The sequence below is a fragment of the Rhinolophus ferrumequinum genome, chromosome 6 (genome assembly GCF_004115265.2).
Source record: "Rhinolophus ferrumequinum isolate MPI-CBG mRhiFer1 chromosome 6, mRhiFer1_v1.p, whole genome shotgun sequence".
Lineage (NCBI taxonomy): Eukaryota > Metazoa > Chordata > Mammalia > Chiroptera > Rhinolophidae > Rhinolophus > Rhinolophus ferrumequinum.
Genome location: NC_046289.1, coordinates 123,172 through 138,689, shown reverse-complemented (window position 1 = coordinate 138,689; position 15,518 = coordinate 123,172). Strand labels below are relative to the sequence as shown.

General features: G+C 49.6%; 1 pseudogene and 2 gene segments (V, D, J or C); all 3 read right to left on the bottom strand.

Moving 5' to 3' along the window:
• Positions 1 to 2,557: 2,557 nt before the first annotated feature.
• On the bottom strand, positions 2,558 to 4,514 carry LOC117024124 (immunoglobulin heavy variable 1-2-like). The segment is given in 3 exon segments: positions 2,558 to 2,602; positions 4,027 to 4,337; positions 4,421 to 4,514. Coding segments are annotated over 3 exon segments (402 nt in total).
• A 2,555-nt stretch (positions 4,515 to 7,069) lies between these two features.
• Positions 7,070 to 7,708, bottom strand: LOC117024123 (immunoglobulin heavy variable 2-5-like; annotated as a pseudogene).
• A 3,311-nt stretch (positions 7,709 to 11,019) lies between these two features.
• On the bottom strand, positions 11,020 to 14,202 carry LOC117024121 (immunoglobulin heavy variable 4-38-2-like). The segment is given in 3 exon segments: positions 11,020 to 11,312; positions 13,660 to 13,980; positions 14,064 to 14,202. Coding segments are annotated over 3 exon segments (660 nt in total).
• Positions 14,203 to 15,518: the final 1,316 nt, after the last annotated feature.

Here is a 15,518-nt window from a genome sequence, read left to right as displayed (position 1 = left end):
CCCCAGCCCCTCAAGGAAGCCCCTCCTCCGCTCTCTCCCCTCCTTCTCCTGGGGCTGCAGCCGGGGGTGGTACCGGAGCGCCCCCTGCAGCCCAGCCTGTGCCCTGCAGGGGAGGTTCTGTCAGAGCTCACAGGGCATCACCTGGAGCGTCTCTAGTCCAGTGTTGCATGTCTGTGCCCTGACCTCACAATGCTCTGTCAGGGACACCATGAGCTTTGACATCCTCCTGGGAAACCGTGATTTGGCGTCACTAAACCCCAATGACACTGTACATTGTCCCCATGCAAGGGCTTTGTAAAACCACCAGGGAGCCCCTTCCCTGGGGCTGCGAGATGCACTGACAGAGCCCTGAGTCCACAAGCTCAGGGGGAGGGGCTCTCATCTCCTGTAGGTTCCTCTGGTTGAAGGTCACATCTGACTATATCTGCAGGTGCAGACTCACGGAGCTGAAAGCCCACTCCACATCTGGTCGTCAGTAAAACACACACACACACACACACACACACACACACAATCACACAATCACAAACACACACACACTGAATTTCGTGCTAAGGAACTCCAAATCTGCCTTCATCTCTGTAGCTCACAATGGAGTGACCCGCACACCCACTCAACCTGGGTGTGTGACCTGCTTTGACAAACAGAACAAAAGCAAACATGACTGATACTGAGGGGACCTGGATTGATCCCTCTTGAAATAGTCTTCAGGGAACCAGGGTCTGCTGGTACCTGTCACCCTTCCATTCCTGGATTAAGTGCACATGATAGGAGCTTAATGAACGGTCGGATGCTATGAAGTGCTAAGTGCACAGGTACCTACTGTGCGTGAGGCATGTCGCCAGCAGGTAAGAGGTGTGACCTCCCCTGACTGACAGTCCTTGCTGTCCATTTGACCCAGGACAAGGTGTCCGTCAGGTCTTTAGAAGAAAACACAGGGTCAGCTCCCTGGGAAGGACCTGCGAGGGGCTGCTGACCACCTGCACTGCCGTCCACGGAACAGGGAAGGCCTCCTGCATCCTTGCAGCCCACTCTAAATAGACCCAGGGCATCACCCTAAGACCACTGGAGTCTGTCCCTGCAGGTGACCTGAAACCTGGCACTGCCAGGGCCACTGGCCAGGCCCCAGAGCAGATGGCACCATGATGTGACAGCTTTCCCCAGGTCACAGGTCGGAGACTTGGCATTTACTTCTTCCTTAAAATAACCGTCATGTACACTCTGTGAAAATGTAGGAAACTGTTCTCTTATAAGTTAACACTTCCTGCACTTATTATTTACTCTAAAGCTGCCTGGGGAGTGCTGCTCTCTTTCTATCCACCTTCCCTCTCTGTGTTTCCACTATGACTCCTTTTCAACCTGTGTCCTGCACTAATTAACTGTCTCTTTTTCAACAGCTTGTGCAGACACTAACACCCTCTTATGACAGTTTACCAAACGCTGGTGACATTAACTAACCAATGTGATGGCTGGTTATGTCGACACCTCAATAGTGCAAAAGCACCAGGCTGTGTTCCTGCCGATGTGAACACCTGGTGGACTGGGGACATGCCTGTGACAGACAGGGTGTGGTGTCCATGACAACACAGACATCACTTGGCCTCTTCTGCTGCTCAGTCACTCAGGACCAGGGAATTCTACACAAGCTCAGGGACTGTACTTACCTGGAGGGAGACACAGGAGAGAAACGTCCCCTGAGCACTGGAAGCAGATATGAAACTGGGCATTCCTGGTAACATATCAGGACAGCACTGCACTCAAACTTTGTGGTCTGAGTCCACAGGGGGCACGACCAAACCTCCAAGGAGACTAAGTGACTGTAGCCCCACCTTCTGGGCCCAGGTTCCTGCCGGCTCACCAGGTGTTTGGTGGCTCATCCACCTCCCCCATGTGACTCGGTTATTGAAGCTGCTCCCGAATCAGCTGCCAGATACCACAGACTGTGTGTGTGTGTGTGTGTGTGTGTATACCAAACATGTGGACTGTCTCAGCCAGACAGCAAGACGCAGCTTTACAGCTGCCACAGGCCGATGACAGTCGGTCTACAGCAGCTATTTCACACCCGTACTGCTCTCACACACCGACACAGCACGTGGAGGCTGGAGACACTGACGTGACTCATGAAATACTTCAGATCCTGAGATCTACAGATTCCACTGTGACCCTGTCTGTGAGGCAAGGTCGTTTACTTGTGTGTTTGTTTAAAGTATTGAAGGGATCCCACCAAAACTGTCAGGACCACGTGGACTCGGGTATGTGGCTGCTTCTGTCCCTCCACACGCCACCCTGAAAGCAGCCACATTACACATTTAGGGCCCTGTGTTCATAAGTGTGTCCCTTACACCTGCCATGTGAGAATGGCAGGAAGTCCACCTGCATATCACAAGTCCAAGTTCTTTTCAGTGCTGAGGGTCTGATTCCCACTCTTTGGAGACTATGAATTGGAAGAAGTGACCTTAAGTCTCTCCAGGGCAATGGAACGAGAGCTCCCCACCACTGCACACACTGCAGGACGTGAACCCACGAGTCTCTGTGGTACCTCAGGTACACTGACCCCCTAGGAGGAGGAGCCTGTGTCGTCACAGATGAAAATGCTGCTTTTCTGTAAAGTGAACGGGACACACGGAATCTCACTCAATCTGGTAAAAGGGCTGTTCACACTTTCCATCAGATCAATGATGCAGAGGTGTCACTGGACAGGCCTGTCCCCAGGGACGGGGACTGGTCTGATGGGTTTGTGGAAAGAGCTGCACTGCAAAGTGTCCTTTCCTGTTTGTCATCCTCGTTCTGTCTCCTTCTCTCCTTTGCAGATGTCTTAGCACTCAACTTCCCACCCGTTGTCTCTCTCCACAGCCAGCAGTGCAGCTCTCACTACAGGAGACTTTCAGGACTTTCAGAGGAAGAAACTATTGGGGCCGCGGGCAGGCTCCCCAGGATACCCCACAATAGAGTATAACTTTCAAACGAGTTACTTGCAAAGGAGGCAGAGAAAGAAGGGTATATGGACCCTCCATTGTGTCCTCAAATGAATTAAATAAATCTCCCCTGTGTAAAGGGCTGTCCTTGATCCAAGGGTGGGCTCCTAAGGTATCAAGGTCTTTATCCCAAGAAATGGAAGGAATTTTGAAAATATGATACATTAAAAAATTTTTTTCTTTTTTTTTTAATATATTGGGGTGACAAAAAAAAATGTTAAGATGGAGAGACTGACTGGACCTCTTGCATGGACACTGATGCCCACACACTGTCCTTGGAACAAAAAAGTAGGGGGAGATTCTACTCCAGGGTCAAAAGCCACACAGGAATGGATGGGACGTGTAGGGACCTGCCATGAGCCTCAAATGCAAGGGATGCAGCTCTGATGGTGGAACAAGCCCCGGCAGCCTCTGGGAGACGCACAGCTCTGGGGACACTTTGATTTAGACCCAGTTTAGCTCTTTTCCTGAACAGTAAGAGGATAAGTCTGCTTTTCAAACCATGTTGTGGTGTTTTGGGACAGTTTCCAGAGACACCAACGTGCAGGTCCTACACGTACGTCCACACAGGACTGTGGATGCCTGCGTTCTCCAATGACTGTTTAGGGACAGAGACATATGTCAGGACTTCTGTGTTCTCTGTCCTCCATTCTGCTTCCTGCCGTGACCCTTAGACTGTGATGCAGTTTATCTTCTCTGACCACAGAGAGGGAGCCGCCTGCTCCTGCTCCAAGGAGAAGATTCTGGCATCTTTTGAGGACTCAGTTATAGGATGTCATGTTCCAATCCACCATCATGGTCATATATACACAATGAAAATAAGTAAACACTACAGAAAGTTTAATTATTTTCTCTCCTCCTAGGGGTTGGTTTGCCAACGCAGAACTGAAAATATTCCAAAAATAATTAATGAAAGCAGTCCCTTTGTCTCTCTATCCATAACCCTAAGTTAAAGAAAGGCTGTGCCCAGCTGCCTCTGTCGTCTCCTCCGCCCCACACAGCTGCCCTCTCCTCAGGGTTTCTGACACTCTCAGGATGTGGGTCGTCTCACTGTGTCCCTCGCACAGTAATACACGGCCGTGTCCTCAGGTCTCAGACTGCTCAGCTCCATGTAGGCTGTGCTGGTGGACGTGTCCCTGGTCATAGTGACTCTGCCCTGGAACTTCTGTGCGTAGTTTGTACCGCCACTGTTAGGGTTAATTTCCCCTATCCATTCAAGCCCCTGTCCCGGGGCCTGTCGCACCCAGCTCATCCAGTAGCTGGTGAAGGTGTATCCGGAAGCCTTGCAGGACACCTTCACGGAGGCCCCAGGCTTCCTCACCTCAGCCCCAGGCTGCACCAGCTGGACTTCGGAGTGGACACCTGTGGGGAGGAGACAGGAGTGGGTGGAACCCCCGTGACTGGCCCAGGTCCCCTCATGAGCCAGGGACTGGGGAGCCCCTTACCTGTCGCCACTGCCACCAGGAAGAGGACTGTCCATCTCCAGTCCATGGTGAGGGCTGTGCTGTCAGGACGTCTGTAGGGGAGCGTGTGGCTGTGGGGCGATGCTCTCAGGACACAGACATGTCCGTATTTAACCCCGCCCACCTCAGCTCATTTGCATATTCATGAGCACAGGGTTTCATAGCTGAAGACTTGACCCACCTGAGAGAAGCTCGATGACACAGGACCATGTTCAGTGGGCGTCTGAGGGTCCAAGTCCTAATCCTTGTTGGAGGATGTGTGTCCCCTGCCAGGTCCCTGAATCTGTGCAGACAGAGCCCCTCCCACTAAGGAACAAGCCCCCCAGGACGTGATCCTCACTGAGAATCCACCTTTGAATGACACGGAGACCACCTGAGCCTGTGCTGGGCTTTGATCTGAATGACTCAATCCTAGGGTCAGTGTCCCCAAATTTTAAAATTTCAAGTTAGTAAAGCGATCCTTGCCATTCAGATTGTTGCTGTAAGATATCTTGAAGTCATGGAAACCCCAATTTAAATTTTATTTTATTGCCCATTGTGTTTGGGAAATTCTCCTAGTAGAACGGGATATTTACAGACACTTCAGCAGTCTTTGCCCAAATCTTGTTTTACATGTTTTTATAAAGAGGAAGGAAGCCCCAGGCCCTCAGAGGAAGCCCCTCCCCCGCTCTCTCCCCACCTGTTCCTGGGGCTGCAGCTCCTGCTGGGTGGGTCCTGAGCGCCCCCTGCAGCCCAGCCTGTGCCCTGCAGGGGAGGGTCCTGTCAGAGCTCACAGGGCGTGACCTCTAGCGTCTCTAGTCCAGTGTTACATATCTGTGCCCTGACTTCACAATGCTCCCTCAGGGACACCATAAGCTTTGACCTCATTTCTAGACATAGTGAATTGGCCTGAATAATTCCCGATGACACTGAAGATTGTCCCCAAGTAAGGGGCTTATGAAACCTCCAGGGAATCCATTCCTGGGGTTGCCAGATGCAATGACACAGTCCTGAGTCCACAAGCTCAGGGGGCTTTCAGGGCCTCTCATCTCCTTTAAGTTCCTCTGTTTGAAGGTGACATCCGACTGTATCTGCAGGTGCAGACTCATGGAGCTGAAAGCCTACTCCACATCTGGTCGTCAGTAGGTCACAGACACACACAGACACACACACACACACACACACACACACACACACACACACACACACTGCATTTCGTGTTAAGGAACTCCAAATTTGCCGTTCGTCTCTGTAGCTAGCACATGGGTAGTATCCCCGCACTGACAGTTGCCCTGGCTGTATGACCTGTTTTGACAAACATAATTTTCATGATTATTAGTTGCCTGTAAATAATTTCATCATTTGCAATTGATCTAAAAAATGTCTTTTCTGATGTCTTAAAGTGGTGACATCGTCACTCATTCACATGTGTTAACACCTTATTTCTTTACTAATTTGTAGACTCTGGTGATTCTTCTTCATGGTATGGTCTTCATAAAATGACGACAATTCTAGTTTCATGCTCCAAATTTAACTTGAGACGCACTGAGAGATGCTTTGCTGTATATTTTCTGCCAGATTGCTCGTCAGATGTAATACATGTGCTTCTGGTGTGAAACTTAGGCATCTCTGTTTCCAGGTTTAAATGTATCACTATCGCGGCCTGTCATGGCTCTCTGGGCACAAAATCAAGTTCCTGGAGCAAGTTTTATGCGTCACACCTCCCGTGTGACACCACTGACCATCATCTGTGCACGGCCACTGTCAGTCACTCCATGAGGAGAGCACCGTCCATCTGTGCTGTCATTTCGTACATTATTGATTCGTGCATTTTGGACCACTTTTTCTTCTTCATGGCAAGAGAAGCTGGGATATGAAACTCTGGAATTCATTAGGATTTCTTATCACCTAATGCTACTTCAACATGAAATCCAGCATTTTTTTTTTAATTTATTGCGGTGACAATTGTTAGTAAAATTACTTAGATTTCAGGTGTACAATTCTGTATCACATCATCTATAAATCCCATTGTGTGTTCACCACCCAGAGGCAGTTCTCCTTCCATCACCATATATTTGATCCCCTTTACCCTCATCTCCCACCCCTCACCCCTCCTTACCCTCTGGTAACCACTAAACTATCGTCTGTGTCTATGAGTTTTTGTTTCTCACTTGTTTGTCTTGTTCTTTTGTTGTTTTTGGTCTATATACCACATATCAGTGAAATCATAAGGTTCTCTGCTTTTTCTCTCTTATTTCGCTTAGCATCATACTTTGAAGATCCATCCATGTTGTCACAAATGTTCCTATATCATCTTTTCTTACCAACAAATAGTATTCCATTGTGTATATATATACCACAACTTCTTTATCCATTCATCTATCGAAGGACATTTTGGTTGTCTCCCTGTATTGGCCACCGTAAATAAAGCTGCAATGAACATTGGAGCACACGTGTCTTTACATATAAATGATTTCAGGAAATCCACATTTTAATCAAAGATGACCTTGTGTTTGTTTGTATTCTGTCACTTACAGGGACAGCAGCCCCTGAAACAGCAGCATTCTGTGGGTGACCTTGCGTCCACGTACCTGACCTTGTCAGGTTAAATGCTGATGAAACAGAATTGAGCCTCTCACCTGTATGCAGCACTCACAGGGCTGTGGGTCTTCTAAGGAGAGAAGAGATAGGAAGACGGGGATCCGAGGCTGTGGGTGGGGAGGAACCCCAGAGCCTGGCAGGAAATGCCATGTGCCACACGTTCCTGGGCTGCAGACGTGGGGGCCAGTTGAGGCCCAGCCTGGGTTCTTGTACAGGAGCCCCCTGGGCTGTGTCTCTGTGCCTCCGTGCACAGAAATACGTGGCTGTGTCTGCAGGGTCCATGCTGGTCATTTTTAGGACCACCTGGTTTCTGGAATTGTCCTTGGAGATGGAGAGCCAGCTCTTCAGAGATGGGCTGTAATACTTATCATCATCCCACCAAATGTCTGCGAGCCACTCCAGGGCCTTCCCGGGGGGTTGACGGACCCAGCCCACAGCCATACCACTAGTGCTCAGTGAGAACCCCGAAAGGAGCAGGTCAGCGTAAGGGTCTGGGTGGGTCTCACCAGCCCAGGACCCGACTCCTGCAGGGTGACCTGGGACAGACAGAACCCCTGTGGAGAAAGCACGAGAAAGGTGAAGCTACTTCTGGACGAGAACTGGAGTCCCTCCATCCCTGAGTGTGTCCTGACCAGAGCACTCACAGGAAGGGACGGTCAGCAGCAGGAGAGTGGAGCAGAGCGTGTCCATGGTGGGGCACAGTCACTGCCCCAGGCCAGGGCTCGGCTTTTCAATCCACGGAGGGGGGTGGGGAGATTTGCATGGTGTCACACGGTGCTGACCCCTATGGGTGACTCAGGTCTGTGCAGTAGGGGAGCGAGTCTGTGCTGTAGGAGAAGCGAGCCCTGGGCGTGGGCTCCACGTCTGCTCTCCATGGGACTCAGGACTGGGTGTCAGGAGACAAGTCCTCAGAAGTGCCCAGTGGGTGGATGGAGTCTGGGCTGTGACACCTCTCTTCCCACAGACAGTGTCCTCTGCGTGGACGCCCCTCCAGGGACCCTCGCCCTGGGGGTCCTGTCCTAGAGGAGTGGGAGTGGAGAACTGGCCGAACGGTGCTCCTCCTGCCTCCAGGGCTGATGTGTGAGCCTGGGCAGAGCAGGAGGCTGAGCCCGCTGTCGTGTCCGAGCTTCCCTGTGGTTAGGAGACGGAGGGTCAGTGGACACGTCACTCACACTTACTGTGTGAACAAGTGCAGCTCATGGGCGTGTTCCCACTGCGTGTGCATCCCACAGGGTGGTCCCGACGTGGACCTCGTCAGGGGGCACAGTCACCTCTGTGGGCTCAGTGACCTCACGTCGGCCTCCCCTCTTCTCCCCCGTGACCCCGACATTCTAGGGCATCCAGTGCTCTGTATGCTCCTCCGTGCTGGCCGTTCTGAGCTCCATGATTTTCCATAACTGTGGTCACTCCCTGTCCTGTAATGTTGCTCTGAACCCACAGTTCTGTCGTGATTAAACACGTGTGGTTTGTGTGGGGTCTATTGCCTCAGGTTTCGGGGCCAAGAGCATGAAACGTGCCTGAGTGACAGTGCTATTAGAATACTGCACAGGCACAGTGCGCTCAGCGTCAGGAAGAGCCTGGAGGAAGCCTGCAAAGGGCTGAGTGTCAGTCAGGGTCACACCTGATAAGCCCTGGACTTATGTCACTGCCTCTCACAGAATGACCGGGTGACAACTAAGCTTCCTATATCCTCGGGTCAATCCACGTTTCAGAATCCTGGGAAGAGCATATGGGCCTACATTTGGTCACACATTCAATTTATGAGAAAGAAGGAGTTGCTGGGAATAAATTGCTTTCATTAAAGCAATTTAATCAGCTTCTCAAATAAAACTATTTGATATCAAAAGTTGGAATGATGATAGATAGAGATGAAAATATTATTACCCTGCAATTTGGCCCCTCCCACACACGGACACACACACACACGCACACACACACACACACGAATGGACTCACACACACAGGGACAGACTCAAGCACAAACTGTTCACTCAGATCTGCATTAAATTACTGCTGTGTCCAGTGAATGCAGCAAACTCATATACAATGTAAAGCAAATCCACACACACATTAAACTCTTCTGCTGAGGGAAACTCCATTTAATTAATGGGGTAAAATGTATTCCACATAGGACATCATGTCCTGTGTCACAATGCTAATTGTACATCTTCCTTTCCAATTTGGAGCCTTCATTTAATTTTTTGGTGAAATTTCTTTGGGTCTGACCTGCACCCCTGTGATGGACGGGAGTGGAGAGTGTGGCATCTTTGTCTTCCTCCTCATCCTCGAGGGAAAGGTCTTATTCTTTCCCTGTGGAGAATGAAGTTATGTGTGCACTTGTGACATAGGGCCTTTATTGTATGTCACAGTTTCCTTCTATTCCCATTGTGTTGCATGATATTAAAATAAAAAACCATGCTGAATTTTGTCATTTTATTTTCGTGCATTGATTGATCTCCTGATGGAAAAAGAGCAGTGTCATCAAGAAATGGTGCTGGGATCAGTGGACATCCTCCTGCAAAAGAATATAACTGAACCTTGTCATATACTATATACAAAAATTAATTCAAAATGGTTGAAGGACCCGAATATAAGACGTAAAAGCATAAAATCCCTAGAGAACACACAAAGGAAAGCTTCATGACAATGGATTTGGCAATAGTTTATTCAATATGATAGGAAAACACAGGCTACGAGCACAACAATAGACAAATCAGGATAGATGAAACTCGAAATTGTATGTGCATTAGAAAGGCACAATGGACATCATGAAAAGGAACTTATTGAATCCTAGAAAATAATTGCAAATTATATATCTGATAGTGTGATAATATCTAGATTGTAAAAGAACCTCTAAAACTGAAACCCAGAAAACAAAATAGCATAATCACAAAAAAGTAACAAATCTGTATTAACAAGAACAAAAAAGAGATAATAAATGGTGGCACAGAGGTGCAGGAAAGGGAACTCTCATGTCCTATTGTTGGTAAATAAATGGGTGCAGCTACTGCAGAAAACAGTATGCAGGTTCCTCAAAATACTAAAAATAAAACTATCCAGCAATCCCACCTCTGGGTATTTATCTAAATGAAACAAAGTCACCATGTCGCAGAGTTATCTGTGCTCCCATGTTTACTGAAGCTTTATGTACCATAGCCGAGACATGGAAACAACCTAAGTGTCCATCAACAAGTGAGTGAATAAAGTATGTGTAATGGAATAGTATTCAGCCATAAAAAGAAGGAAATGCTACTATTTGCAGGAACGTAAATGGACCTCTAGGGCATAACGGTAAACTATGTAAGTCACACAGAGAAAGGCAAACACTGTATGACCTAACTTATGTGTGGAATCTAAAGAGAATCACACAAAAAGGGATCGTATGTGTCGTGACCGTGGGTGGGGGCTGGGCAGTGGGAGAAGTGCGTGATGATGATGAAAAGGTACAAACTTCCAGTTACAGGAGAAGTGAGCGCCGGGATGTAGTGGACAACTCGCTGGCTGCAGTGAACACTGCTGTGTGCTGTGTTGGACGTCGGTGAGGGAGTCGACCCTCAAAGTACTCAGCACACGGAAAACACACTTTCCCTCCTTGTTCTTTTGTTGTCTATTTTCTCACTTTTTTTGTAACTATATGAGATGATAGATATTAACAAAACTTATGTGGCAATCATTTTACAGGGTATGAAGACACAATTTTATTTATAATAATTGTTCTGCTACTTGCTCAGTACACACACTCCACAGATGCACTCACACACACATACACACTCAAACACACCCACCCTGTGCCACATTTTCTTGTCTATTGAAGAATTCATCCTGACATTTTATTTAAAGTTGACAAGTGCTTATCTGTTACTTTCTAGAAGAGCTTTGATAGAAATCCACACCCTCTGACCATCACGATTATGGATGGTGCTTGTGGAACATTCAGCCCCAGGGAGTGCGGTGGTCCCCACGGGCTGCCGCTGGGATTCCAGCATGCTTCTGATAAAATCTCACTGCAGCAAAGCTTGAAAGCCACAGATCCAGGAGGAAATCTGGGAGAAATTCGGTGATACACATCCCAGCGCTCCCTGGCACATGTCCCCACTGTGGTGCTGCCACTGCTTCCTGCAGGGCACTGGCTCCTCTGGAGGATAGATGTGGGGGATCCCTCTGTTCGGAGCACTGAGCTGACAGCTCTCCTTGGGAAGCCGTGTGTTCCCAGAGATGACAGGGTGAGTTCCACCAGCCGAGAGCTTGACCAGTCCTGTCAGCAGATACAGCGCCCGGCTGCCGTCCCTGGAACCTGGACAGGGAGAGGGTGTGGAGCTCTGTGTCCACCTGTGAGACGCATGTGGAACTGGTCCCAGAGCCACATCAGTCAGCAATAGACCTGTGGTGTTGAGACCCTCAGTGAAAAGCTAAAAAGACACCGAGGAAAATCACACACACTTAGAACACATTGTTATCAGGCATATTTTTCATTATCTGAGCCATTTTGTAGAAAAATTAGAACATGCTATGAAGACACATGAACGTCTTGCCTTTCCATGAGAGTTACGCCAGTACAAAGAGTATAACAGTCAGAAACATGTAGGTTACACATGCACTAATGCACACAGCACACACACTGACACATAAAACAGCACGTACTAGGGAGAGCACAACCAGTTACATCCACACACTGAAACACCAAACTTACACATGATGAAATGCACACATGTCACACACACAATCTTTAATAGACACACTCACACAGATAGACTAACAGTTGCCCACACAGATACGAGAGTAGGAAGGAAGGTGTGCTAGAAAATACTTTCAGTGCAAGGAGAAGAAATGCCAGGCTAATTCAGGAAACGTGTTCTCAGCCTCCCTCTTCACCTGCTCCCCACATGGGCCCCTGTGTGACCTGTGGTCCTGAGCGCCCCCTGCACCCCGACCTCACCCTTGCTCCCTGAAGTGGGACTTTGGTGTCTGCACCCGTACTGCCTCCGTCCCTGTGTATGAAGCAGGGATACACAGCCGTGCCCTCGTGCCGCCAGTGGTCACGCAGCTCAGCTGCAGGGAGAGCTGGTCTTTGGACTTGTCTCTGGAGTCACGATTGTGCTCTGTAGGAAAGTTTGGGGCGTGCACAACCTCTGCTTCCCATGTATCCCGTCCATTGCAGCCCCCCTCCTGGGCCTTCACCAGTCCTGTGTCTGACCCATGCAGCTCTCCTGGGACAGGACACCTGGGGACAAGATGGACACTGTGATTGGGGGACCCTCACCCTGAAGCCTTTTTATATCAAAGTCTGAGACACTCACAGAGGTGAGTTTTCATCAAGGAGAAGAAGATCCCCAAAGATGCTGTGTCCCTGACTCTCTCTTCTCCTCAGGCTGACACTCACCCAACAGACATGGGTAACAGGTTTTCACTTCCAGGAGCCCGGTTATCATTTACAAGTGAGAAAGTCCTTGTTCCCTGAGCCCTGGGGGCTTACAGAACAGAGACTCAAAACATACATGCGCACAGCCTCACAAACACACATGCAAAGACGTTAACAAGTGCACACACATCCATAACAAGTGCAAAAACTTTACGCGTGCCCACACACTCACACTTAGACACGTGCAAACTAATTAACATGTATACACATACACTCACACGTTCACACACTTGCAAGCAAGTGAACTTGCACACAGACACACTGTCACACATGTGCACACAAATTTACATGTGCACATACACACACACACTCTCTCACACAACTCCCAGCACCACAGGAAACATAACCTTCTCCAGGTTCCTGAGTGGCCGTTGAGGACCTGATCTCCAGCGGGGGTGTGATGAGCTGAACAGGGACCCTCAGGAATATGGAGAATCTTATCGCTGGGACCTGTGAGTGTTCTCTAATACGACAGGACTTCGCAGACCTGACTAAGGGTGCTGACGTGGCAGATCACCCTGCATTATGCAGCTGGGACCTAACTGTCATCCCAAGTGTGCTTCTCAGAGGGAAACAGAAGGAAATTGGCCTGAAAGAGGCATTGTGACAGTGGAGACAAGATGTTTGGGTGGGTTTCTACATCCAGCTGAGTAAATGGTGATCAACAGGGTAATGTGTTGTAGGGAGGACAGAGACCCTGGGTGGGTGTCTTGGGCTGTTGATCCCCCGTGGAACCACGTGTGCCGGTGGGAAGGAGAGGCCATGTGGGGACACCGTGGTCGTGTGGGGGGCAGAGAGCCTGAGCTCGGCACACGGGACCTGGACTGTGCCGGGTCTGTCTTTGTAGAACGTGTTTCCCGACCACAGGGAAGACGAGAATCCTCCAGGTGGTCACTTTACCAAGAAAAAAATGACACACAGGACATTGGTGAAGGAGTGGTCCCCAGTGACTGATATATCATCTGCAAACAGGCAATGTCCCTTCTTCACTTGTCTGCAGTGAGAGGATGAGAAAACAGCCACAAAGAAGAAGCAAGTGTTGTCCCTGGGGGCAGCTGAGAGCTCTGAGAGGAAATCCCTGCTCCAAAAAAAGAACCCATTCCCAACCCAGATGCACAGCTGTTCCCTGTCCCTCTTGAGCGTGACCTGGTGTCCCAACCATCCTCTGCAGCCCAGCCCCCCTGTCACCTGCAGGGAGGTTTGTGTCTGGGCTCACACTGACTTCCCCTCACTGTGTCCCTCGCACAGTAATACACGGCCGTGTCCTCGGTGGTCACAGAGCTCAGCTGCAGGGAGAACTGGTTCTTGGACGTGTCTCTGGAGATGGAGGAGCGGCTCTTGAGGGACGGGCTGTAGTATGTGTTCCCATTATAGCATATGCGCCCGATCCACTCCAGTCCCTTCCCCGGGGGCTGTCGGATCCAGTGCCAGCAGTAACCACTGGTGATGGAGAATCCAGAGACAGCGCAGGTGAGGGACAGGGTCTGCGAGGGTTGCACCAGTCCTGGGCCCGACTCCTGCAGCTGCACCTGGGACAGGACACCTGGGGACAAGGAGAATCAGTCTGTCACTCACCTGCAGTCACATCCATCCCACAGACCCGTGTCTGACACCTGGGACCCTCACCTTGGGGGGCTGTCACCAGGCACAGGAGAAGACCCAGCAGTGCCATCTTCTTCTAGACCACAGCTCTGCCTTCCCCAGAGACCTCAGCCCTGTGTGAGGAGAGAGCTGGGAGCTCACAGCCCAAGGAGGGTTTTACCCTGGAGCCTGAGGAGAAATTTGCATGTGGGGCAGCCTGTTCCTATAAGTGGGGAGGGACTGAGTCAGGCTCCCCTGGTCCTTATGGGCCCAGTAGGGTCTCTCTCTTGAATTCATACAGCCTCTGAGTCTGGGATGAAAGAGCCCATGGTCTATAAGATACACTGAAAAGGTCAAAGACAAGCCCAGCTTTTCTGTGTATAAAACTAAATGCTGGACTAGTTGAGTAGATCATCAGTTTTTAAAACTTTAGGATATTTGTAATAATTGTTAAAGTGATTAGCGTTCTCTGCAGACACATTCTGACAGTGAACAGACTAAATATACTTAGTAACAAAGTATTTATAGTCATAATTGAGATATAATATTTTAGTCAACATTAGTGTAAACATAATCCCAAAATTAAAGCCAGTCCTTCCCAATGTCCTGTTTCCTGTTGCTTTTCTAAGGGCTGTACTGTCTGTGTCACATCAGGAAACCCTTGTCTTATCCAGGGTCCCACCCATTCTGCTCCATTGACGTGTGTCTCTCCCTCCACCAATGACACACAGTCTTGATTATTGCAGCCACTTCACAAGTCTCTTCCCACTTTCAGAAACTCTTCAGTAGTAACTAAAATAACAGAACACTGGGCAGGGTTGGATTCTGGAGCATCCTGAGAAGGGCTGCAGGCAGATCTTTGTCTCCATGTCCATCATCTGTAGGTCCCGGGAAGCCCACATCCTGGTCTGAGGACTGGGGGCCCCCCATCCCTTTCTGATGGACGTCAGGGACAGGTGGTGTCGGCTGTGGGGTCACTGATGACTCAGGGACATGTGCACATGGCCTGCAGCCTCCTCGTTCCCCACTGTCTATTCTGATGCCCAGGGCTGGGGTGTGCTGACCGCTGGCCCTTTGTGACATAGGTTAGAGGTCAATGAAGCCGTCCCAGGACAGGGCTGAGCCTGTTCTCTCTCTTCTCTGCTCAGGGAGGTTCCCAGTGTCTGGGCTCAGCTCCAGAGGCTTCTGGACAGGTGCTCAGAACCCACAAAACCCCACCCCTGAGAGAGACATAAACCTCTGCCCACAGTTTAACACAGGAGGTGATGACTGATTCCAAATGAGGCCACAGAGAGTAGCACAGAGACACTCTCAGGAAACCCCATGTGACACTGAGTTTTCCCAGATGTCAGAGTCCAACTGAGACAGCCAATCGTGAAGACAAGCAGTTATGGGGCGTCTCTAAGACCCCCCTCAATACTAGACCTTCCTGCTTTAGTACCAATTGTCTGCATTCTTCCATGAGATGTCAGTCAGGCACGGCCACCAGAGGACACACAG